The sequence below is a fragment of the Pelodiscus sinensis genome, chromosome 16, assembly GCF_052426305.1.
Source record: "Pelodiscus sinensis isolate ZL-2025 chromosome 16, ASM5242630v1, whole genome shotgun sequence".
In the NCBI taxonomy this organism is placed as follows: domain Eukaryota; kingdom Metazoa; phylum Chordata; order Testudines; family Trionychidae; genus Pelodiscus; species Pelodiscus sinensis.
The window spans coordinates 14,100,480-14,127,693 of NC_143067.1; the positions used below are offsets into that span (position 1 = coordinate 14,100,480).

Consider the following 27,214-nt stretch of genomic DNA (forward strand, 5'->3'; position numbering starts at 1 on the left):
TTGTTTTTAACCGGTCTGGTTGGGTTTCTCTTCCTTCCGCTCAAGACTCGAGTTGTTTTACAGGGTTTTCAAGTCCCCTGCCTCTGCTTTTTCTGCAACCTCATTGATGAAATTTCTCTTATTCCTGCAGAGACTTTTCTTTACTTCCCCAGCGATTTCATGGTATCTGGATGATGCAGCTTGTTTCTGGCCTCTTGGTTTTGCTTGGTTGACTTGTTGTTTGAGTGCCTTCTGTTCTTTGATCATTCTCCATGTCTGATCTGTGATCCATTCCTTCCAGTTAATGGAAGGGTGCCCTAACACCACATCACATGTTTCCACTATAGCTTCCTTCATTAAGCTCCAGATACCCTCCGCAGTTTGTTCTGCTCCTTCCTTGCTTTGAAGTACCTCAAAGCGGTTGCTCAAGGTAATCTGCAAGGCTTCTTTCATTTCTTGTATCCTCAGCTTCCCCACATGGAATCTGGTTCTTGTGCTGGGCTGTTGTTTTCTTGCCGCAAGTTTCATTTTAAGTTTAGCAACTACTAAGTGGTGGTCTGATCTGATGTCTGCTCCACACCTAGCATGCACATCTTCTAGAGATCTCCGCCATCTCCTTCGGACTGCAAAGTGGTTGATTTGGTTTTGTGTACGATTGTCAGGCGATACCCAAGTTACTCTATGGCAATTTTTGTGTGGAAAAGTTGTGCCTCCAGTTACAAGTTCATTAAAGTTCACACATGTCCACAAGGAGTTCACCATTTTCATTCATCTGGCCTAAACCATGTGTTCCCATTTCTTTTTCCCTACCGGTGTTGTCACTGCCTGCCTTGGCATTCATGTCTTCCATCAGGATCAGCATATCGTGTCTAAGTATCTTGTCAAGCACCGATTGCAGTTGTGTATAAAACTGTTCTTCTTCCACTGCATTAGTTGGATCATAGCACATTATGGGTGTGTCTAGACTACAGGGTTTTGTCGACAAAAGTGGACTTTTGTCGACAAAACTATACCTGCGTCCACACTGCCTTTGAGTTATGTCGACATAACGTCGACAAAACTCAGCAGTTTTGTCGACGTATGTATACCTCATTCTATGAGGAATAACGCTTTTTGTCGACAGAGTTCTGTCGATAGAAGGCATTATTGCATCTACACTCTCCTTTGTGTCCACACTGGTATGTTGACAAAGCAGCTTGCTTTGTCGACAGAACTGGATGTAGTCTAGACGCTCTTTGTTGACAGAAGCTTTGTTGACAGTATCTGTCAACAAAACTTCTGTTGACAAAACCCTGTAGTCTAGACATACCATATGATGGAATCGGGGTTCAAATCTGGCTCTGATCAGACACTCTGATACTGGCTCCCACTCTATCAGACTTCTGGTGGCTTCTTTGGACAACAGAAGAACTACTCCTGCTTCATGGATGTCATCTTCCTTCTCTTTTCCTGAATATAATAAGGTCTCTCCTGACTGCAGCCTACTCTCCCGAAAGGTATTCCATCTGGCCTCACAAATGCCTAGGATGGAGTTTGTATGCTTGCATTTCTTTTGCCACTCGTGCACATCTCCCTTGTTCTCTCAGCATTCTTACATTCCACGTGCCAATCATCATGCATTTCTTATGTGAATGCAGCTTACTCCCCAGGGGAGTCTGGGATCGACTAAGGGTCATCGGTACGACAGGGTCCTTCTGGGTTTGACTGTTGTTTGTCATAAGCCTCTGCTGAGGAGCCCTTGGTCTTCCCTGGACTGAGATGGTTTTGCTTTTGAACAATGTAGAGGTTTCCGTAACAATTTTTTTTACGGGGATGAGTTGTTAGCCCATCACCCAACCTCCAACCTGGAAGACCAGGGAATTGCTTTTTGTCCGGCTTGGATGGCCCTACCAGGAGGACTAAGCTCCCGCTGGCGTAGCTCTGAGGATCCCTGAGACACGCAAGCCCCCAACCACATCAAGGTAGCGATCCCATCAGGGGATCCCTCTCGGCTGATGGGAATTTGCCCACCTGGGCAATATTTTGCACAATGGAGTGTGGCAAAGCTTCAGCCGTGCCCAAGGGGTCCTGCATTTCTAGGCAGTTATTGTATGCCTCAGAGTCTCACTGTGACCTCTGCACTGCTTCATATCTTTTCTAGAGGCCACGGTCACAGCTTACTGAGCCATCTTCATCACTGGCAAAGTCAAAGGATTGGGGCGAAATCCCCCTGTAAACCTGGCCTTTCTTTCCAGGAACAGACTTTTTTAGTAGCATGAGGGGGGTTGGGAGGATTCCATGCCCATCCACTACTCTGAGTTCTGGCTCAGGAACCCTAGGTGGCAGCAACTGTCAGGGTTTCTCCCCTAACCTCAATACAGCAGCTTTTCCCTTGGGCCGCTTCCCCAAATGCTCCCCTAGTAACGTCTCCCTGGTACCTGAGCAAATCTTTCCTGCTTCAGCACAAACACTCTTTCCTTTTTGCAATCCCCATCTCTCCAGCAAAACACTTCTTCCTCTCAGTCCTTCACTCATCTCCTTCCCCCTCCATTACCTTAGGGGAAACCTTTTAAAGTAGCCCAGCAGGCCTTAATTGGCCTAGGGTGCCTAATTAGTCTGCTGCTTCAGGCAACCTAGACTTAACCTCAGGTTCTTGCCTGTCTTGAGTGTATGGCCAGTCTCTGGCAGTTTATGCAGGAAACAGAAAACCATTCACCCAGCTCCTGGTATGTCTGCACCCCACTGAACTATTGTAGCCAGCTGCCCTGGGTCTGTCATAGGAGATATTCCCAGATCCCAAATGTTGGCAAGGCATATCTTTATCCACCTGTTATTTGGTGGGTATTTTTATTTCCTTTTAGAGAGTACCATAAGGTCAGTTATCCATGTCTTTGTGGACTGTAGACTAGCTTATTGCAATTGCATGTGGAAGCTACAGTTTGTCAGAACTTGGCTGTGCACACACATAGCTTTGATAGACACATGGGCTCTATTGCATCTATTCTTTGTTGTTTACCCTGGTATCCAGTTACAGGTTTTGGTTTTGCTCCATACAGCAATACCTACTGGGGGGATGGGGGGCGGGGAGTCAAGATTTTTGTGAGACCACTTTTCCTAGGTACTACTCTGATAACTGAGATCAGCTGGGATGTGGTAGTATTTTAAGTCACCAGGGGCATGGCAGGCCTTTTAGCTCTAAGTTACTGGTATCCCTACAACACAAGCCTGTTGCTGACATGGGAGCACATGCATTTAGTATGACCACCATTTTAAGTGTTCACTAATTCTGGGTGCCTAGGTTTTGGAATGCCCAGTTTAAGACAGACTGGCCCTAATGTTTAGAGGGTCTCCGATACCACAGCCCAGCAGAAATCAATGGGCGTTGTGAGTGCTGGCATTTTTACTCACTGTGCTGAGGAACATGGCCCACATAGATAGGTAGGTAGATAAGAAAGCAGGAGCTGAGTAGGAGCCATGCTTAACAGAGCTCCATTTCTGATATCTGTTTGTTTACCATAATTGTTCTCTGAGTTGTGTATGTGCCGCATGAGAGTTGCAGCATTTTTTTTAGAAATGACAAATATATGGAAAATAATTCTTTCACTGCTAGTCATATTTCTCACCCTCACTGATGCAATTTCTTTATACGCTCAGTAGAGGCTTGATTGTTTGAAGATGAATTCTTCCCATAAGTCCAAATACTATTTATGTAATTTTAGCCTTTTTTTTCTTGTTGGGAGTTGTCGTCGTATCGCTATTATTTGAAACCCAAATGGAAAGCAAGAGAAAATCCTCATTTTATGAATTCTCTTGGGTTTTATTGCTGTGAATAGCAAATGGAGTATGATATTGTTCCTTTAGTGTGAAATTACCCCTCATTTGAGAACCTTCTTCTCTGCAACTCCTGTCATTCAGAACTGTTTCCTCATATGCTTCCATCTCACAATTGTCTCTTCAAATCTCAGCTGACATTTCTTTTCCACTGCTTCTTTAATACTGTCTCCTGCTTCTATTACTATAATCTCCAAAACATTTTGGGATATATTTGCCTGCAAGACACTACAGTAAATAAAGTTTGTTCAGAATGGACACAAACAGATCCCACATCACCTCCAAACATTGATAAAGCCTTTTTTAAGTCCTCTCCCCAAAGCAATAAATTACAAAGCTGACACATTCCAATCGAATGCTAATGGTTAACTTATGTGGGGTGATGGAAATCTATTGCTCTTTCAAAGAGCTGAGCAGTTACATATTATGCTATTAGGGACCTAGAAGTGAACCAACCTTAACAGAAACAAATGAATGTCATATCTGTAGTACAAACCAAACTCTTCTCGTTACTAAGGTAGGAAGCCACTTGGAAGACTTGGGTCCTTTGATACCAAGGTGAATTTGCTACACTTGAACCTGTTGCCTAGACAATACTCAAAACAAAAATGTACACATAAAACACTGCTTTATTGACTGCATTTGCCAACACATTGAGGAATGCAAAGTTTTTTTCATAAGCAATGGGCCATGGTCCCAATGTGTATTAAAGCATACACTAAATCTAAACATGATGAAAATAATGGCAGACAGAGCTACTGCAAGGCAACACAAACAGCATGCATAATACAGTCTCACACGGAACAAGTTTGATACATTATATTGCTTTAAGGATTAACTAACATGGAAAATGTACAAAAAGGAGAAATAGGTTTTTGCATTAATGAAAAATACATTTTTTCTCTACAAAGGAATTTCTAATACAAGAAAATAAATATTGCAACATAAGCCAAAAATAATTTAAAATTGCTCTTTTCAATATATTTCAATATTTCTCTTTTATATTAACAAATGGCACATCACGTTCTTTGAAACAAAGAAAACAGAAGGATTTCTCCTCCTGTGACATTCATATCGTTTCCTGTAACTGATGTGAAGCGGGTCTGTTTCGTGTGTGGAATGGAGCAAAGTACATGGGAATTTCCTTAAAGAACAACCAAAATTAACACACTGCCCTGGCAACAGACAGAGAAGTTCCTTTATGGCCAGTTGCTAGTCCTTAGGCTGATGTGGATAACATAATGATGGGTTCATGAAAATACTAAGAATGCAAAATGTGCGAGAAATCTTCTGTTCTCGCTCATGTTAAAAAGGCTAATTTGCTATTGTGCTTTGAGGGAAAGGTCTTCCAAATATTAGACATTTAAAAAATAAACATGAAAAATATCCCAAATACAGCTAGCCCAAAAAAACCAAAAATATATGGGGTGAAAAATTAAAGTGTGATCTCCAAACTGTCTTCAAGAAACTCCACTGGGCACCAATGCTTTAACACTAATTTGGGTTGTTCTCTATGAATTAGAAATGAGTGTTGATCAGAGCTATGTGCATTATCACATTAACCCACAAGTGTGGTGGTGCTTTTCAAAGGAAACAGGTCCCTTTTACAGTGCAAATGTCAACACCTGCAGTTATATATCATCTTAAAGACAAACATTCGTTTAATAAAATAAACCATTATACTTTTTCTTTCTGTTCATTTCAAAATACATTTACAATACATCAAAAATATTTCCTTGTACATTTTTCTTTCCTTAATTATTAACATTTCTGGTATGAAATAAGTTGGTGGTAGGAGCATAGGAGCAAAGGACACGTGGAGTGTTTCTTAGGAACCAGGTGCCTAATGACTGAATAGTAGCTAAGTTTTCGGGGCTTTGGTGAGGCCACTGGAGTGGCTGTGAAATGGCCTTGGTCCCGATTGGAAGTGGGGTTAGATCTGGCCTTCAGCCCACAGTGAAGTCCTCTGTCCTACCTTTCCTCTCCTGGAAGCTCATTCCCCTTTCCTGGTCATCTCTTTCATTGTTAGCCAGCCTGCTGTTAGCCCTCACACCCCAGGAAGCAGTAGCAGGCGGCCAGTGGAGGTCTGAAGATTTTCTAGCTGTCTTGAGCAAAACACCTTCTGGTAAGCCTATCTTAGTGTGGACCCCACCTCATTTATGGAGTAGAATATGGGGCCCATGCAACTCCGTGGATGCCAAAGGTGCAGTATGGGTCCAGCTGAGAACATGCTTTACCCTAGATTTATTCCCAGCGCTCTTCTGTTAAACCAGGACACTCAAGGGATTGTTATTACTGGTTCTAATAAATGAAAGAATCCACTCAAATAAATCCCACAGCAATTATACAAAATATCAACAGTTAACTCAAGTCAAAAGACAAAGGGTTCAGCATCTACATACAGAACTGAGAACTCTCACAGAGTGTGCACACCTTCTGTACTGCCTGGTAAACCCTCTTTTGGAGTCTTCTCTCCCAGTAATTCTGATAAGCTGTTCTCTGTTCATTTCCATATTTGGCCCCCTCTGTAATTTTAATCCCTGATCAAAATCACAATGCCCTAATGTCTGGTGGCTGTTTTCAACTGTTTTGGGGGATTCTTTTTTTTTTCTTTTTTTTTTTTTTTGGTTTTGAACTACTTCCTGATCACAGTAACAATGGAGTGGATCACAGTGCTGCGTTGGAGTCAACAGAAACATGGTGCCACTGTCGTTTGGTTGTTCTTTAAAGTCTATTCCCTTTTGCTCTCCTGTACTGAGCAAGCAAGGAATGCAGAAGCTAATGAGTGAAGCTGTGCACGGTGAGATTTGTGTCTGGTTTTTTACCATTGTTGAAGTGAAGCACACGGAAGCAAGATTCATTGAAAGGCAGCATATTGATTATTGTTATGACTCTTATACTAGGATACGGTAGCTAAAGCTAGCAAGCCTGATAAGATAAACTAAGTCCTATTTACTGTATTTAACAATATCTGAACATACTGAGCCTTAATTAATGAGCAGACTTTAGTTTCCAGCCTCAGATTATGCTAATTTATAACCAGGTTTTAGGTGGTTCCTTTTTTAAATAATAATTTGTATAAAATATATCAAATGAGGAGAACACCCAGGTATGTTTGGTTTTAGAGTTGATTTCTTGAGATTAGCCAATTTTGTATTAATTTCACTCCAATCTGATACTAAGTTGATAATAGTTGAGAAGAAGGATTTTTGAAGGCCAGTAAAGACAATTTACTTTAAAACGCCAAGATAGTCAATTTTCAAAGTTAACGGAATTTAAAAGAAAGCTCAAGGTCAAAGGAGCAAAAAGCATCAGAAATCAAAACGGTAGGATGCAGCTTCAGTGACAGAAGCATCCCCGTCAGCAAGCTTGGAAGCTAACACCTCAGTTTTGTGTCATGAATGTGTCTCTAGTCCTTTGTTGCTAAATAACTTGCAATTTTCCCAAATGACAAGTTTCCGGTTTCTGGCTGTGCTGCTTTATTGTCAAAATATTCTTTGGCATACACAAAATTATTTGACTGACTCATCCTTTTCTGTGTTTGTTTGTTTAAAGTGATGGGTTTTACCAGTTACAGAAGTGTCCCAGGTTTTTTTTATTTTTAAAAAACAACAACAGAAAAAAGTTTCAGTGAATTCAATTTTTTTTGTTTTTTGTTTTTTTGTTCCCTGAGCTCACACTGGGGTCACTCCAATAAAACATGTAGCATGACTTAACTGTGACCTTTGAAGCCAAAACTGAAATAATGGTGCAATTAAGTGCAAACATGGAAATGTGCCTGACTCATAGGTAGCACAGGCTTTTAAACAACATTTAAGGCTTATAGGGGACATTTTATGCATTAAATTATTATAATATTTATAATGTCAGCTTTTGTGAATCACCCTCCTACATCAAGTCAACAGCTTGTAACTAGGATTCAAAGAACGAAAAAGGATGGGGAGGGACGGATGTATCATTTTAGTAACAGTATTGAGTAGAACAACAAAATGAGAAAGGCAAATCATTTAATTGCCTCTAAAGGACAATGCATGGAGGCTGAAGGTCAATTGTCCACTCTTGTGCATGGTGAGTTTACATGTACAGGAGCCCTGCAGTGGGACCAGGAGCCCACGGGGCCCACTGCCCTACTTGTGGAAGTGGTCGGGAGTGTGTGTTGCAGGGCAGGATGGAAGCGAGATTTAAAATAGCCACCTGCTGGGCTCTAATGTACAGCTCCCAGCACAGCTGAACACAATCCCAGTGAATAAAGATGATGTGCTGGAATAAGTTCTTTTGCCAAACTGATTTGATATTTTACAACCCTCCTGTTTTGGAAGAAATCCCCCCCCCCCCCCCTTTCCCGTTCCATCTTGGCCCAAATGTTTTGGTAAATTCTGATCAATGAACCTGAGTAAATCACTTAACATTTTCAAATAACCTTAAAGGATTCAAAGGCCCTCTGAGGTTTACATTACATCAATAAATACCCATAGCTACTCAGGAGGAATATTTGTGGAGCACTGCAGCTCTGACACGGATATGTGTCTCTTCTATCTACTGAAAGCCTTTGAAGACTGTTTACAGTGCTGCCGACTGTAGTAGTGGCAGGGCTAAATCGTGGTTCTTGGCCCCTGGACGGATTCTGATCAAACTGGAAAGGTGAGAAAAAAAATAAAGGATTTAATAAAATATAAATAGAATGTTGTTTTCCTCTACCCATAAGTGCTTTCTTCAAATAAGCTTTTTGTGCTTTTTTTTTTAAAAAAAATATTTTTTTTAGTATCGCTTATTTTACTACCTTGTGCGCACACGCACACACACGCAGATACAAGACAGTGATTTTTTCAGTAAGTCGTGTGTGTGTGTCAGTGGCTATCACAGTACCCCAATACCCTGACACACAGGGGCAAATAATCCCAGGCAGAGAATGAAATTTGTCTGACTTTAAATAATGCCCATAAAACTGTCATCCCTGCAGAAACAACGGATACTGGCAAAATCAAACCTCTTTATTAAGAATCTAGGAAGTCTTGTTCATTGCCTGCAAGCATAAGTCCCTTAATGCGCATGCTTGCATTTCTTTTTAATAGGGATATGCAAGTTAACTAAGAAGGGACAGCTACTGTTACAGTAATCTATGTTGGTGTGACGCTTAAGCTGTATCTCAGGCATATAGAGAAGAGAAAGACAACAGTGCTGAATTTTAAACTATATATACATATTAAAAAAAACCTCTTTGTCATGATACCAGGAAGAAATTGAACATGGCAGTTGTAACTGGGTTTAGGCCTCATCAAACTGTCACAGTTGGGATATCTGGTGGAGTTACGATGCCAAAATACTCATTCTGACAATATCCTCATTTCCTGAATCTAACTGGTTATGTTGCACTCTGCCATTACCGGATTCTGTGTCGGAGTCGCTCATTTCTGCATCAGAAAAGTAGCCATCAGTCTCATTGTCAAAATGATGCAAGATGACCTTTGACCTTTCATTGACTGGAGGCCCATTAACAGTGTCGGGCTTCTGGATCTGTGACCTCCTAGTCCCTCTGCTCTCCTTTGGTAACTTGAACTTCACTACCGTTTTCGGACTACCTACTGAGTCAGGCACTTTAGTCAGAGAACTGGACTCACACTGAGCACAATTCACTGTCTCCTCGTCATTGCTTAAGGAGCTTCTCAGACACAATGAGGCATGAGAATCATTTGCTTTTGGGAGAGGGTGCGAAGATCCCTTCTTAGCTGTCTTTTTTATTTCACTGGCCCCTTTGCGGTCGATGTGAAGTTTCACCATTCCTTTCTCTGATTTGCTAGCTCTTGAATCATGGGCAAAGGGCTTTGTGGTGTCATCTGATAAGTTAGTCATGTTGTTGTTAGTCCACTGATTGGAATTCTCTTCTTGGTGACTCTTGAAGATTGTGTTCAAGTCGTTCCTGGACAGTTTTTTCTTAGTGTTCATTCTCGTTTTGTTTTTAACTTTCTTTGTTCCATCACTATGCTTAAATGGGGACTTCAGAGAATGATCCATCATAAAACTTAACAAGGTCTCTTCATCTTGTAAAAGCTCCTCTGAAAGGCCCGGAGTGTTGTCTTCATGATGGCCATTGTTCAAGGACCACTCACTCATGGTCATGTTCTCAGTGGTAATCTGAACTGATTGAGCCAACCAGCTATTGAAGAAGGTCCCATCTATGGGAAAGGAAGTTGACAAACCTGTAAAAATAAAAAAAGACAAGTCTGAGAAGTCAGAATCATTCGGTTTGTGCTTTGATGGTAAGAGGTATCAATGCAGTATCAAAACTCTAAATGGAAGCAAGGAATCTGAAACAATTTTTTAGTATTCAGCAAACATGGAGGGGTGCCAATGTCTATTCTAATGCACCCTACATCATGTAATATGTGGGTAAATGACAAGCCTACTTTACTTCAGGTGATAATGGTTATGGTAATTATTAATGGTAATAAAAATGAAGGACTCCTTGCCAAAATGTACATATATTAACTGCTTCTTTCCCATCTGTTGCAGCACATTTTGAAGTTTGATTATATACTGCGTAAAGAAAAGTTTCCTTTAAGTATTGTAGATGAATTTAGTATTAATTTACTGGACTGTCCCCTTTATGGAGCAGAGTATAAAGGAGGGATCAACTGGTCATGATGGTATGCAATCCACTAAGCCATAAGATAACATCCAATGTTCAGTATGTCAACAGGTCAATAGTGGATGCAGCGTCAGCTTCCTCCAATAAGTATCTGCCTTGGACCATTCATTTTGGTTGTCTGTCATTCAGATGCTTTGCATAAGTGCCTTTTGAGCATGGATTAAGCAAATGTGAGTACAGAAACCTTCCTCAAATGTAAAAAGGCTGATTGTCTTAACATGCAGGTATACAGCCACAACAAAACAGGAACAGCGCTAACAGCATTTCATGTTGGTTTTGAGGGTTCAAATGTTGGGCTGAACCAGAACCCTCACTTGGCTAAACACGTTGATGTCAGTGGACATTTGGCCTAAGAACCGCGTAAGAATCTGATGGTTTGGTCTACTGTTGTTATGGGCATTGATGTAGGAGTTTGCCAGATTTCTAAAGACAGGCTGTGATAAGTGCCATTACAGAGAGAAGTTTTAATCTATTCCCAACTGCTCTGAAATAACACTGGAGCCAATCCTATTCTTAACCTGATACTTTTCATGTTCATATTACTGTAGCAAACTGGACCAATTTTATCTGCTCCTAAGAATTTGATAAATCCTTAAAGAGACGATTATTGCATCTGGACTCAATTATTGGATTATACCATTTAATTCCTTAGAGTAAAGCGAAAGTGTGATAACAGTCTGTGCTGTAAAAAATCAGGTCTATGCAACATGTACCTACTGAGCTTCAAAATCACAACTAGTAAAGTCCATGCTATAGTTCTTTTGCCTTTGGTCATATCCTGCCACTGTTTCTTTAGATGGATTTTCTCACGGGACACCTGGTATGCTGCATTCAATAGGTACAAAAGGGACAGGCAAAACTGGAGCAAGAACAATCAGTGGGTTGGAGGGACTAACATGTGTTTCAAGCAGCTAAATGTGCATGATTCAGTAAGTGATGGCAGCAGGCATTTGAACCATCATACGTGAAAGCTGTGAATAGTGGAGAGGAATTATTTGGAGTAGCACAAAGAGGATGAACTAGAAGTAAAAGAGGGAAAACTCTGGTTGAAAAATTTCCTAGTACTGAGCTTTGCCTGAGTATGATCGTCTCTCAGGAAGTGGAAGAGGTCACCACTACTTAGAACTTTTCAAAGTAGATAAAGGAGTGTCTTTAAAATGTATGGGAGGGGACACGTCTGCACTGGCAGAGGGGAAAAAGAAGATATCCAAATAGCACAGGTGTGTGCCTGTTCTACTTGCTATGCTTGAAACCCACTGGAATTCTACTTTAAAAACTGGTCTCATTCATGTCAGCAGTTGCAGTGATCCTCACTGTGTACTATGGTAACACCCTGTTAAACAGAGAGCTCTGATGTCTATGATCCTGCACAATGTCTCCAAAGAAAAGCTCATTGTTGTAATGACTGTTTGGTTTCTGATAGTTACACAGCAAGGTTTGAAAGTGTCTTGATTTGCTCTCAATAAATAGGAAAGAATAATAAAAACATTAGTCCTATTTTTAAAAAAGGGCAGATTTTTATATGCAAAATGTTTTCCTCTTTTCAAAAAGGAAACCACAGATGGCCTGGGGAGAGACTGTGCTAGGCACTAAGTCAGGGGTGGGGAACCTTTTTTGTGTCAGGGGCCACTGACCCACAGAAATATCAGTCAGGGCTACACACAAATAAAAAACCCTCACTGTGAACCCTGACTGAGAAGGAGAAAGACACTCCTCACATTCCCCTCACACACATGAACCGATGGGGACCTAGGCTAGTAGATTTTGTGTGCCTCAGCCCACAGTGGAGGCAGAAAGGGGGCTGGAGCACCACCACAGGCTCCCCAATGCTGGGGGAGCCCTCAACCTCTGGTGCTGGACCCAGGCAAGCTGGGCCTGAGGTACCCCACCCCACCCCACCCCACCCTACCCCATCCAGTGATCATGTCTTTAGGCTGTTATTATCCTGGGGAGGATTGTATCATTCACTGTTTTAAAATGTCAACCCCCTTTTTTTAAAATGGGCAGGACACATGGCCCAGGATCTCCATTTCACACGGAGTAAGAAAACATTTCTGCCAAGCACAGAATTAACTATTTTGATTTAAAGCACTTGCTGCTGTAGGTGTAGGATATGCTGGGGGGGGAGGGGAGGGGAAGAGAGAGAAAGGAGAGAACCAGTGCTGCAGACAATAACTAAAATATCACAACTTGTCAAAGCACTACCTAAGCTGTCTCAAGGGAGGGCTGTAGGCTAGTAGAATGGGGCAGCTGATCTAAATAGTAACAGAAAATGTCCTTCCTAAGTAAGAGTCTTCCATTAAGACTCCAGAGTTAAAAAGTTGTAAGAAAAAACAAACAGGATTTTATATGAACAGAAAAGGCAAGAGAAGGACATACATAGACCACTCTTCTACCCTGCTCTAACCTCCCTCCCCCATCCAGAAGTTCTTTCCCTTTCCAGGATCAGGGAGCTGTTTTATAGTGTTCTCAGGTTTTCCTCTAAGTTGCTGATTGGGCCGCCAGTCCAAGGGCTATGACATCACACCTGTGGGAGAGCTGAACAAAGAATTAACCCCTTGCTGGTGCTCAAATTAAGTTTCTGCACCTTCTCACAGTAATCTGAGGCAAGGGGGGATTAAAATGTCAATTAATCAACACCAGAAAGTAGAATTGCTAGGGGAATTGTAGGAAAAGCCCTTTTTCTTCAGGGCTTTCCATCTGCTATGTAGCTGAGGGTTATATTTGATGGGAGGGAGGGGGCTTGCTCATGTGCTACATATCCACTTAATGCACAGAATCGCAGGAACTTCTGGACAGGAGAAAGGGGTTAGAGCAGGGAAGAAGAGAGGCCTATGTATGTCCTTCTCTTGCCTTTTCTGTTCATATAAAATCCTGTTTGTTTTCTCCTACAACTTTTCTTTTGAGGAGGAAGGATAGCTCAGTGGTTTGTGCATTGGTCTACTAAACCCAGGGTTGGAAGTTCACAGGCAGGCCCTTTATGCTTCTGTCATGGAAAAAGATGGGAAGGAGTGCTGAGAAAGCAATGTCATTGTGTATCCATCTCCTAGCTGGTCTGAGACTGCCTGCAGCAGCCACCTAGAATAACTAATTCCTGTCTTGGAGGTGCACAGAGGCATAGTGCAGCAGGCACTGAACTAAAACACATGGCCCATGCAGTTTGCTCACAAGCAGCAGCAGGACGCATGTTACACACTATGCAGGGAAGGAACAGGTGGAGAAGTCAGATGACATTGCCAGGAAGTAAAATCACTATTTCACAGTGCAATATTCTAATGCCTTCTTCCAGCTGGAGTTAAAACCCTTTCACCCTGATAGCTGAACACTTCACAAGCTTTTGTGCTACTAGCTGACAGTCTGCAAACAATAGGCTCCATTTATAATATCAAGGGGTCTTCACAACACACTAATGCAACTTTTAAACTAAAGCTCTGTAGACAAGCACAGTAAATTCAGAAACTGACAGTATATACCTGGAGTTTGCAAATGCCTACTACATGGCTTCATTACCACTTGAATGGCTCTTCACAGGTTCTAAATTCTGCTAATAGGTTTGGCAAGGGGTTTCACTTTTAAGTGAACTAGATCCTCTCTGGAGGAAGCAGAGTCATAGAACAGGGATAGGAAAAGGTAGATGGGTGGACGTTAAGACCCAGTGGTGCCCCAAATATTTGGAGGCTCTACGCAGCTGCATACTCTGTGTATGGCTAAGGACAGCCTTGTCTCTACCCACCAGAATAAATGTAGCTTTTGGAATTCCTTTAACTCTATGGCTCTGGCTTCTGCAGTCAGTATATTTCAGAGCTATGTAAACTTACCCAGCTGTCCCAAGACTGATTCATTCCCCGATTTCCTTTTTTCCTTTTTCTCGGGACTACTTTTTCTACTGTCTCTTCCTTTTCTTTTAGGGTCACTTTTCTTTCCTTTTGCTCTCTTCCCAGTTTGTTCTGTTTAAAAAAGAAAAAAAAGAAATGTGAGCTCATGTCACCAGGGAACTTGGTGCATTCCAGAGCACTGAGATAAGGATGATATTAAGAACTTGAAGAATCCTTGCTAGTCACCTTTGGTGAAACAATCGCAGGATCCAGTGCTAATTACGCTTGCCAACTTTCCTGGACTGGACGCCACTGTCGCAAATGGTGCGTAATCTGTCTGACTGGGAGAGTTGGTAACCATAGTGCAAACCTGGGTCAAGAACTCTGCAGGAGACAAGTGTACCAGCATTTTGGGCAAGTGGACACTAGACCATTCTAGCTTAAAGAAAGGTTTTCAGTCCCAGAGACTGTATAAAGAAGAAACTTGGGCTTTGATCCAGTAAAGCATTTAAGCACAAATTGAACTTTAAACACAAGCGGTTCCGGTGAAATCACCGGACTGCTCATTTACTTGAAATTAAGCACATGCTTAAGTGCTTTGCTGGATCAAGGCCTTTGGGCACCAAGATTTCAGTTCAGCAAATACAGTGCTTAGAAACCAAACCCCTACATATAAACACCCCAAAAGAATGAGGCAGTTCCAAACTTTACATCTTGTTGTATAATGCAAATTTGCAACGTATACTATACTGTACAAGGAAATGGACAACTACTCTCCCACTGCTGGTATAAAGTCACAAAACAAGTTTGTCAAAGATCTTATTGGCAGCACTTTTAAGCAGGTCAGTCTTTATTTGATCTTTTGGATATAACAACTACTTTTGCTTGCACTGTATAGCAATGAAAAAAACAAAACTTCTAAATATGGTATAAAATCTAACTAAATGGAGTAGCAGACACTTGGCTACTGAAACCTGGCTATTGAAAACCAAAACTATATATCACAGCTATTTGGACATTCAACTAAACATCAATTTATACTAAATGGTTTTGCATATGTACTGGATTTATTCCTCTTGGGTGAACAGGATTAAGATGTGCTCTCTGAAAAGAACAGTTTGTATTACCTGGTGAGCTACTCAAAGCTTTTTACATATTCATTAAGGGCCCAATTTTTTTTCCTGCAGCAGCTCATGCTAAATCTCCTGATAATCTTCAGTGGGGAAAGAGCAGGGCCCTAAAAGCAAATGTATGCACCTGGATGGCTGGAGGAATTTGAAATGTGATTTCTAGCTTTCTGATAATTAACTTGAAGCTGACCCAAGTTGGCACTGAACAAAAGTTGTGATCATGAGACAGCTGTAAAATGATAACTGAGAAATAATTTTAAGGGGTCTATGCTGTTACCGGTGGAAGGTATCGGCTTTCTATAAACCATCAACAGAATTGCTAGCCTTTGCAGAGAGGCTGCGAGCTGGGTGGGCCATGGAGACTGAACTCTGCTCTCTCCCTAGAGGCAGTCTCGCTAGGTCAGAGGTCTCATACTCATGGCCATACATTTGAGACCCTTGCTCTAGGTTGAAATGTAGTAGTGGCATTTGCATTACAGCTGACTGAGAACTAGGGATGTAATAGTACAGTCGATTAACCAATTAACCGATAAGCAAAAGTTTATAGGTTAATGCTATAGACTACACGCATTTCCCTCGCCCCCTCCCTGCCAGTAAATTCTTTAGTAGGCTGGCCAGCACCTGGCTTCAGTCCTGGCTTGCAACGGGTCTGAGACCTACCCTTGCTGCGGCTCTGCATTTAAAGTGTATTAGGAGTTAGGTGGGCAAGCAGCCCAGCTCAGTTCTGGCTCACGCCGGATCCGGGAGTTCAGACAGGGACTATTGCCACCCGCACTGCTCCCTCTTTCTCAGAAACAGCAGCATAGGGTGACAGGTAGCTGGCTTGTGAGGGGAACTTGTTTTTAAACCGGCTCCCCTTGTGGACCAGCTCCCACCTGGCACCCTGCGCTGCTGCCTCTGATACAGTGGCTGCTGGCACCGCCTACGGGGACTATAGACTAGTCGATTAACTGATACAATTTCATGAGGTTACTCAACTATTCAATTAACTGATATTTAAGATCCTTACTGAGAACATCTGTGGGTCTGGCTTAAGAGAAGATTTACATTTCCAGGACTGCCAATCCAGGACCTTTCATGAGCAATGGACAGAAAGCAAGCAAGAAAGATTGATATATGTTATATTCCTGCCAAGTAACTCCAGAAGACAGGGGAAAGTTCCAAACAGACTCATTTTTCACTTGACTTACACACAAAAATATGACTTTGTTTAGACGTCACAGTGGTTCTAAACAGAAATATGAATGGTATCTTTTCAAAAGGAGCCTGACAAAATAACAGCCACATTTTACAGCCGGGAGTCTACTTAACATTTAATGCAAGACATATATGAGATATGCATTGGCAATTCCTAACAGCTTGAATAAGAATGTATTGCCTAAATGATCATTCATCAGTGGGAAAACAATCCTCCCTGAGTTTTAGAAGATGACCCTTCCAAAAATACAGTGTACAAATGCACATCTGGGGTAACTTCACTAGGTTGTGTTGATTACATGCCATTCATCATAATAATTAGTGACTTCACTCAATCAGGAAGAGTGATACAGATTTCTTGCTTTCCCCCAAAATTCTTGCTATGTAGGGCAATGAAATCAAGTGTCAGGGGAGAAAATACTGGTGAGGAAATTTTAGGAGAAAAATTTCCTTTTCCACATTCAGTACAGTAAAATGTAACAACAAATTATCTAAGAGCTTGATCCTGCCAGACGCTGAGCATCTTCAAGAACCACAGAAATTGACAGAGGTTGAGAGTGCTCACTAATTCAGGGAGGCCAACAGCATTTGATAGCATTGGGCCTTAAAACAGTGCCTCTCTTGTACCATAACAAAATGGAGACTAGTTACTGCCACATAAAGCAACTCCACTTATTTGGCTCGTAACACAAAAAAAGGCCTGTCCTATGGTGAAAAACAAAGCCAAGTCCTGCAGGTCTCAGGGTAGCACACAGATGTCCAAGTTAATGTGTGCAGTAAGAGCCAATGCAATAGAAAAGTACGTAAATAATCAAATATGTCTCAGAAACTGACAACTTTGTACCCCAATAGTCCCTGTACTATAATCCACCCTATCTACAACACTTGCTCTCTCTTGAGGGAAGCTACTTCCACTGATTTATCCAACACACTTATGAGAGCTTCATTTTGATACTATGCTTTATTCTCCTTTGCTGAACAAAGCTGTGGAGTTCTGTAGTTCATGATGGTTTACAAAGAAGTTTACCTTGATTTCCTCCATGGAAATAAAATCATGATCAAGTGTCCATTTGAAAATCATTCCCATTTATTTAAGCAAACAATACCTACTGCTCCGATGCACGCTTTAACACTTGCAATTTTATAGCTGTAAGACTCCTCATTCCTTCAAGTAATTCAGAGCACTTCTTATTGGGACTTCAAATGCTGCTGTCCCATGGGAATCTTGTTATTTTCAAGGTAGGTAAGGGTTCAAAGCAACCCCGTTGGTCAGCACACCCTAAGCTTTGTAGAAGCACACCTAATTTTAGGGGGATGCTTAGGACTCACAACTCAAAGTCAACAAGCTGGATTAAATCTCTGGAAAAACTTCCTAACTGTGAGGACAGTAGGACTATGAACAGCCTGCCTCGCGAGGTCGTGGAAACTTCTTCATTGGAGGTTTCCAAAAGGAGGCTGGATACTGTCTATATTTGATGGTTTAGTCACAACATACCCTGCCTGCATGTTGGCAGGGGCTTAGACTGGATGACCCTTGTGGTTCCTTCTAACCCTATGATTTCTATGATTTGTCTACTCTTATTCACACCATCAATAGATAGCTCCTCTAACTGCAATATGATCACTTGTAGAGTAAAGTGTCTTTCAGTAAACACAAAAAGTTGTCAAAATCTGCCCAGTGGGATCAGCAAATGCTCAGCATGAACATAGGCCCCAATCAAAGTCTCAGGACACAATGTTCCCACAACTCTGAATAGTTTGGATCTGGATCCAAAGGGTAGCTCTTATCCTGAGAAGTACTGAACACCAGAAACTTCCACTGAAGGTACTCAGTGTCCTGGATGGTCAGACTCAACCAGTATCAAATATTTTGTGGCTTGAGCCCATCCGTGGCTAGACCGTATTGTACATGATTACTGGACCTTCCTCTCTGTGCTATAAAGCAGCCTGGGTCAGGCTAGCAAGAAGAATTTGCATGGAATCAAAGTCACAAACTTTTCAACACTACATTTCTCAGACTCAAAATCTGAGTCAAAGGAAATTTTTGTAAGGGAAAGTGTAGTCCAGACATTTTCTCAGAAATGCCAAACATGGGGTGGCTTCAGAAGCAATTCCAAAGCCACAAACAACAACTGGCAGAGGAGTCTTGCTGCAGAGCTAGATGCTGTTTCTAGAAAAACTGTTATGCAGCCTTGGTTTTTGAGTCTTGTGCTGCCACTGGAAAAAAGGAAGAGGGATGTAGGAGATGTGGGCTCAATCATTGCATGCTTTAAAAAAAAATTAATTCTGTATTTGCTATTTAATAAAATGCTCCCAAGTGCATCTCGTACTGTATATATGATGTTCTCTGCTAATAGATCCATGTGGCTGAGTGAATTACTGGGAATTGGTGTTAAAAGGAGGTGGCATCAAGGAGCAAAAGATATCCCACCCGTGGCTTAACCTTTGATTCTTAACAGCGCCAGAGGCAACTGTAAAGAAGCCAATGCAACTGCTACTAAGACATGCCAGTGAGCCATATGCCACAACTAAAAACACCCATCTCACTAGTTGTGCGCCCATGATTTGCAATCATCACCCAAACAGGATGAGGAGGAGGTGGAAAGGAACAATGTGCTCCACAGCCAGACTGACGTCTTAATTTAACTATCCAGCAAAATGAGTAGGATTTACTACTCTGAGGGGATAACAGATCTACTTTGTACCGGGTCAGTGAAAGTCATCAGCAGAGGCTTTCAGCAGACCCAGGGTATGAAATGTACATTCCCCTTCTCTTAATGAAATACTAATAATCAGAATACTCAATATGTACAGTGCTTGATCCCCTGTCGATATCAAAACGAGAAAGGAGAAGGAGGTATTTTGCAGTTGGGGAAACTGAGGGCATCATATACTTCAGAGGTAAGGTGTAAATTCCAGCTTGAGCAGATAGCCCATGCTAGCTCTGATCAAGATAACATGTTAAAAGCAGAAGCATAGCAGTGGCAGTGAGACCAGTAGGAGGGGCTTGCTGCCCCGAACTCATATCTAGAATCATGGGTCGGATCATGTTCAGAGTGGCTAGTCCCCTCCTGCTGTTCATGCTGCCATATCTACGCTGTTTGTACGATGCAGCTTGCCCAGAGCTAGCTGGGGTATTCTGCCCTCACTTAACGGGTGGAACAACTTTTAAAGGTGCGTCTACAGTGCACCCTTAGCTCGAAATAAGACACGCAATTTGCACTATGCAAATTGCGTATCTTATTTGATTCTATTTCAAAATAGGCTATTTTGAAATTTGGCACGTCTACACAGTGCCAAATTTAAAAATAACACGCCATTTCAAGACACCCCTTATCCCTCATGGAATGAGGTTTACAGGGATGCCAAAATGGCGGGTCCGCTATATTTCACAATAGCGGACACATTCAAAAGACGTGGGGTATCTATTTCGGGATACCAGCTTTGCAGAGTAGACGTACCCTGGCTGACTTTTATGAGAGGGCAGAACGAAGGCCTAAATGACTTGTCCATGGTAGCACAATGAGTCTATGGTGAACTGAGGCTTGAACTAACCCCAGTCCTGTGCCGTCACAAGCCTACCCTACACAGGTCGTAAACTCACAAGTCATTTCCACATGATAGCTCAACCATATGGTTATCACCATAAAAAAAAAAAGGAAAGCCCTAATCTGGTGATGCTTTTGCTTCCACCTCTGTGGGTTTGGAGCTGCACGTTTCCTACTGTATGGTGGAACTGAAAGCATAGGTGATAACAAGTACTCCCAAAGCCATTAGCAGAAGTACCTACCTGGATAAAGATCCTTCTTGATGAGCTGCATTTGAAGATGGAAGATCTGCTCTTGAAGTTTGCAAATGGAGTGTTTCATTTTCTCCCTCCTTGTCACCATGTAGCAGAGATTTCTAACCTGCAGAAACATCAGAAAGAGTTTCCACTTTGTGCGTGGACTCTGAGAGAACCCCAGCTGCTCCGCAATGCTACTGAAGAGTCAGCTGACAAAAGGTTGCTCTCGGGATGCTGCGTCTTTTCTGCTGCTCCCATAAATCATTATTAATTAATAATAATAATAAGTATTACTGTTTCTGTTGTGTGTTTTACAGCAGTGCCTAGGAATCTTAATCATGCACCAGGACTCCACCATGTACCATTGCACACACTCTTCTTTTTCTCCTCATTTGTCTGTTCACCTCATGCTCAGCTGGATGATATTCTAGTTCAGATGTGCCCAAGACTCAAGGAGAGGTGGGGAGGGGTAAATTACACTACCAACTTACCCAGTTTGGGGAATGAGTTTTGCAACCACTGTGGTCCACAGATTTGCCTGATTTAGTGTGATGACTATTGTGACAGACAAAAGGAAGGAATTAATGTCTGTAGAGTTCTCTATGCAATTATATGTGGATATGTAAGGACCACAGTAAAGGTTTGGCAGGCAAAAAATGATGAGAGTATCCAACTATCAGGACAGGTTCTCAGCTAATGTCAATCACTGACTGGCACTAGCTATGGATCTGGGTCATAACTGGTATAGGAACTGTACAGACCCAAAGACTAAGTGGTATATTGTCCCCTGAGTTCAATGCTGCAGTTTTGATCCATAGGTTCAACCTCTATTTAGGGTGACAATATGTCCTGTTCTGCCTGGGACAGCCCCTTTGTATGCCCTGTCCTGGCCATCCCAACTTTTCTGTCAAAAGTGGGCATGTGTCTTGTTTGGGGGTGTGGGAAGAGGCCAGTAAGACCAGCCCTGTGCCGGAGAAAGACAGGCTCAATTGAACAGAGCTACCAGCTCTGCACAGGGTGGGGTGGGTTGCCCTAGGCGAATGGCTTAGGCCAGCCCCACATGTGGGGGAAATATGGTCACCCTAGTTCTACTGAAATCAAGAGGAGTTTTGCATGAGTTTGGGCTGAAGGATTAGGCAATGAAGAAGTTACCCTCCATGACAATAATAGGAGCTAAATAACTGGGGGTATGTCTACACTACCGCTAGTTCGAACTAGCGGGGTAATGTATGCATACCGCACTTGCTAATGAAGCCCGGGATTTGAATTTCCCGGGCTTCATTAGCATAAGCGGGGAGCCGCCATTTTTAAATCCCCGCTGCTTCGAACCCCGTGTAGCGCGGCTACACGGGGCTCGAACTAGGTAGTTCGGATTAGGGTGCCTATTCCGAACTACCGTTACTCCTCGTGAAACGAGGAGTACCGGTAGTTCGGAATAGGCACCCTAGTCCGAACTACCTAGTTCGAGCCCCGTGTAGCCGCGCTACACGGGGTTCGAAGCAGCGGGGATTTAAAAATGGCGGCTCCCCGCTTATGCTAATGAAGCCCGGGAAATTCAAATCCCGGGCTTCATTAGCAAGTGCGGTATGCATACATTACCCTCCTAGTTCGAACTAGGAGGGTAGTGTAGACATACCCCAGGAGTCCTGTGGCACCTTGAAGACTCACAGATTTATTTGGACATCAGCTTCTGTGAACCAAAACCACTTCATTAGTTGCACGAGTGACAAAGTGATTCCAAGCATCTGACAAAGTGGTTTAGACCCACGAAAGCTTATGCCCAAATAAAGCTGCCTCATTTTCACAGATACAGCCTAACACGGCTAGGCCTCTGATACTTGTCAGGAGTTAAATATGCATTTATCTGAGAATTATGCATGTAAATCAATTAAACGATATGAGTTGTAAGATCTAAATACAATACATTAAAATTATTTATAATGTAGGAAAAGGTTAGTACAAACAGAACACAGTTTATTAGCAAACATTTATGGATGTCTTTTTAAAACTTAAATCTGCTTAATAAGTGTAATCATTGCTCCACTGAAATCTATGGGAGTTTTGCCAATGATTTAAGCAAGTCAGGATGTTACCTTCTATGTAGTGTTACTGCTGCATATATTTGCACACCTAGGATAACGAGCTACTCAAATCAGGGACTCCTCTTAAAATTGGCAGTTACTCTAAAACAGACTCAGGGTATGTCTAGACTGCAGATTTTTGTTGGAAAAATGGCCGTTTTTCCAAGAAAACTTGAGTTACGTCGACATTGCAATTGTGTTCTTCTGAAAGTAAATCAAAAGAACAGAGTGTTTTTTCCAGCATTGATAATCCTCTTTCTACGAGGAGGAAGCCTTTTTTCTGAAAGAGCTCTTTTGGAAAAAGGCGTGTGTGGACGGGGAAGAGGGAGTTCTTTCGAAAGAAGAGAAAAGAGGAAAAAGCACAGCTGCTCTGGTGGCCACTCCATGCATAGTAATCACAGCTTAAATGCGAGATAGCGTTCATTCAGTGCGGACGCTATCGTTCGAAAAAGCAGATCGCTTTTTCAATGCACTTTTGCTGTGTGGACGCTTTCTTTCGGAAGAAGTTTTTTTCGGAAGATCTCTTCCAGAAAAGCTTCTTCCAAAAGAAGCCTGTAGTCTAGACACAGGCTCAAGAACACAAAAAATGAAATACATGGAAGTACTGAATGGATATTGGGCTAGAACCTGAGCTGATGTATGCTGGCTTAGTTCCACTGACTTTGATGGAGTTATGCCAAAATACTCTAGCTAAAAATCTTGCCCATTCTATATTTTGTTTATTCATAGGAGTAAAATATTTGCCTTTAATTGCTAGTGTATTTTGTCCAACATGGAGAACTTTGTTCAAAAAGAGAAATCTCCTGTGTGCTAATGCCAAAGCTTCAGAAATAAGCTCAATCATCAAAAGGTCGAAATTGTCCCAATTCTTGTAACCTCCCGGCTCCACTCTCGAGAAATGCTAACTATTGTACACTTCAAGAATTTCAACAGGAAAGGAAAAACCTGTGCCCAGTCAGAATTGTATTATGGCTTATGGACAAGCAATGCGAGCCACAGACTGACGGGAAGGGGAAGAAAAAGTAGATGAAGAGTGAAATTATTTCCTTGCAGCTATCCCATTGGGGTAATCCCAGGACACCAGCAGCTGAGGTCTGACTCCTGAATTCAGGATCAGTCCTCAAACTGAAAAATTCTGCAGCCCTCATCTGTTTGCTCTTCCAGTCCAGTGTAGGGTACACAATAACTGATTTCCTCCAACAAGATTTTGTTTATGGTTCAAGCGTTTTTCCATGCACTGTCAGGGGACAAGCCCTGGTCACTACAGGTGGGTTAACCCTGCGGCAATCGATCCACCGGCAATTGATTTATTGTGCTTGCTTAGACATGATAAATGGAACTCTGAGTGCTCTCCTGTCAATTCTAGTACTCCACCAGGACGAGAAGAGCAGTCCCTGCCAACCTTAACACATGAAGACACCACGGTAAGTACGTCAACTTCAGCAACGCTAGTCACGTAGCTGAAGTTGCACAGGTTAGATCAATGTGGGGCAGGGTAGCATGGACTAGGCCAGAGACGCCTGTCTGCTTCTGTCCTGAGCCCACGTATTTCCTGGTTCTTCCAGGCACTGAATGAGCCACGCTCTGCTCTCACTAATACGCTGTCTCAGCCCACTCAAGATCTCTCCATTTACATGGGATGAGCTCAGTGTATGTGGGGAACTCAATGCAGTATTTGTTCTGACAGTGCCAGGTTCAATCCTGCCCTCTGCTGCTGGGTGTAATGAGAGACCCAGAAACTGGCCACACCTAAAGCCACAGCTCCACAACTCAGGTCCCCACGAGCGATGGGTCTGTGAGTCAGGTGGCAAGTTCACCCCCATATAAGCTGCCATCAGCTGCAAACTACTGACTGGCAAACGATGGGTGCAAAGGACACCTTTCAGCAGTATCCCTGAAACAAAAAAGGCAGTAGGCTTCCTCTCCGTTTTCCATTGCTCCATTGGTGAGGGCAGGATTTGGTCCCCAATGTGTAAGCTGAACATCTGTGCTGCTGGTTAAATGTCAGATGCACATGCAGAGGTTACTGATCAAAATTCCCTTGGCAGCTTGGAAAGATGGTGCAGTTGCCAAGCGATACCAGCAAACATTTGTCTTGCGCTGAATGTAAGCACTACAGGTTTTGTCAGCCTACAGTATTTGTGGTTGGAGTGACAGCATGACGCTGTCTCCATGGCTACATCTTGGAGGGGAGGGTCAGTATTTTGTAGAGGAAAGGTACTGTCTCTGCTGTAAAACAGAAAATGGTAATAGAATCAAATCTGACTTGACAGTGAGGCTGTGTCTACATTGGCACCTTTTTCCGGAAAAGGGATGCTAATGAGGAATAAGGGATCTTCCGGAAAAGGGTTTATTTTCCGCACGATCCCGTCTAGACTGGCACTTTTCTCCGGCAAAACCCCGAGCCGGAAAAAAGCGGCAGCCATGTTCATGCAAATGCCGCGGGGGATATTTAAATCCCCCGCAGCATTTGCAATTCCGAAGTGTCTCATTAGCATCCCTTTTACGGAAAGGGGTGCCAATGTAGACACAGCCTGAGTGTTTACTCAGCCTCCCGACTTTCCAAAAGCCACAGCTAGACAGAGACTCAGGAGCAAAGCTGAAGGCAATAAACCAGGAAGCAAAAGTTAGCTCCCAGGAACTGACATTGAACTGAAATGGCCATAAAGAAATTGTCAATAACTTGTGCTGACACCAATAAATTCTCTTTTTTCCTTCCTTCCTTCCTTCCTTCCTTCCTTCCTTCCTTCCTTCCTTCCTTCCTTCCTTTTCCCACTTAGCAGACCTTTTTATGAAACACAGATAACCTAGACTGTAAGGCTATGTCGACACTGCGCTGGTTTTGTGCAAGATTTATGCAAATGAGGCTAAGCATGAAATATCGCCAAGCCTTATTTGCATAATTAATGAGCGGCTGCTTTTTGCACAAGAGGCTTTTGCACAAAAAGGAGTCATCTGCACTGCTCCTTCTTGTGCAAAAACCCCCTCTTGCGCAAGAGCCATTCTTCCTGAAAAAGATGCTCAAGAACGGCTCTTGCGCAAGAGGCGGTTTTTGCGCAAGAAGGAGCTGTGTAGGTACGTCTAAACTACATGCCTCTGTCGGCAGAGGCATGTAGATTTGTTTGTTCAGCAAAGGTAAATGAAGCCGCGATTTAAATGATCATTCCACGAGGAATAACAGGGGGAACGTCCAGACTAGCGGCGAGCCGACAAACAGCTGATCAGCTGTTTGTCGGCTCAGCGCGGCAGCCATGTAAATGTAAATGAAGCTGCGATCATTTAAATCGCGGCTTCATTTGCCTTTGCTGATCTGTCTAATCTACATGCCTCTGTAGTCTAGACACAGCCCAAATGTTCAGGAGCCTTTGTGTCTCTAAGTGACACATCAAACCTGATCTCCTCCACACTCCACCTTTCCCAGTGTGGCTACCACACTGTGTCACAAGCTTTTTCTGAAAGCTTCATTGCCTGTGGTAACAGAGAGGTCAAGTATTTACATTCGCCTAATGCTGTGCATTTGCTTGCTCTCTACCAATGAATTAATGCCCATGAATTTTCACACTAACAGTGAGCTTCCAGGATCTGAATTGTAAATAACATACTATGCAAACAAAACAACTGCTTGTAAGTGATGTAATTAAAGAAGCAGAGTCCTTGTGCTCAAACAATTATTATGCTTTTCAAAGGCTCTGAATGCAAGAGGACAATCATGGCCATTTGCTAATGGCATGTTTTTTTTCCCAATATTAAAAATAAATCGTTAAACATGGAGAGAGGGAGGTAACAGAACCACAGAAATGGAGAAGACCTATTAAATTATCTAGACCATCCTCTTGAAAGTGCTTGATTGCTACCCACAGTTCATTTTCTAACAGTTTGTCCCAGTCAGCCAGGCATCCGTTATTTCTCTTGGGAAAACCATTCCTCAGAGTAATTGATCTCACTACCGGGAAGTTTTCCCAATATTCAGCCTATTTCCTTTCTCAATTGGATTCTGTTATTGCTAGTGATATCTCCCAGCAAGCCCCCAAAATAATTATTCCCTCCCCTAGCAGGTTTGTGTCCTGGCCAGTTTCTAGGTGATTCTTCTTTTCTCTTTTTTTCCCGCTGCTTGGCCATATTATACATATTTAGCTCTTTAATCAGCCATTTCATCAATCCTGTGGCTCTTCTCTGAACTCCCTCCAATATGATTACATCTTTCTGGTATCAATACGTGATGGGCTTTACTGGCAGGACCTTGCTTTGTAAGCTACAAACTCATCTGTGGTTATCTAAACATCTAGGCACCCTGGCGTTACCTCAGGACAACTGGGAAGCACTCTGTCGGAGGGAAAGCTTTTCTTCTTTTTAGTATCGTAGATGCAAATATAAAGAAGTGATTTATATCCTGTATGTTCTAATACGTGCCCTTCTTTTTGTTCTGTATTGAAGCAAACATCAAACTGAAATTTCTTTATGAGGGAAACAACTGCCTCTGGCAACTTGTGAATCAAAACATTTGGTGGTAGCTTTTCTCTATGACTTTGTAGTTTTGAAAGAAAACATTATTTGCCCAATGCTCAGAGACTGCTATTTACACGAACACCCCTCCTCCCTCTGCCAGCCAATCTCTGACGCGGACCTGACGCCCTGGGAAGTGTAGAGCTTTGGTTGAAGCTGATTTAAACAAACCAATACTAGGAGTAGATTAAAAAAAAGAAAAGATCCTGTTAGAATTCTGGGAAGAGTGGGCATTTCCGTAGATGAAATTTGCTGAAAAGGAAATTTAA

General features: G+C 42.4%; 1 protein-coding gene across 5 annotated transcripts in view; it reads right to left on the bottom strand.

Annotated features, from left to right (window-relative positions):
• Nucleotides 1-4,400: 4,400 nt before the first annotated feature.
• Nucleotides 4,401-27,214, bottom strand: part of JADE2 (jade family PHD finger 2) — a 181,840-nt gene continuing 159,026 nt past the window's right edge. For 3 of the 5 annotated variants that reach the window (XM_014570002.4, XM_006116055.5, XM_006116052.5), the window contains 3 exons: nucleotides 20,368-20,485; nucleotides 14,254-14,382; nucleotides 4,401-9,986 (listed from right to left, as the gene is read on the bottom strand). In XM_014570002.4, coding sequence (XP_014425488.2) covers nucleotides 9,097-9,986; nucleotides 14,254-14,382; nucleotides 20,368-20,485 — 1,137 coding nt within the window. In that variant the 3' untranslated portion in view covers nucleotides 4,401-9,096. The remainder of the gene's footprint in view (nucleotides 9,987-14,253; nucleotides 14,383-20,367; nucleotides 20,486-27,214) is intronic. The other 2 variants (XM_006116053.5, XM_075900395.2) reach the window with 2 other exon arrangements.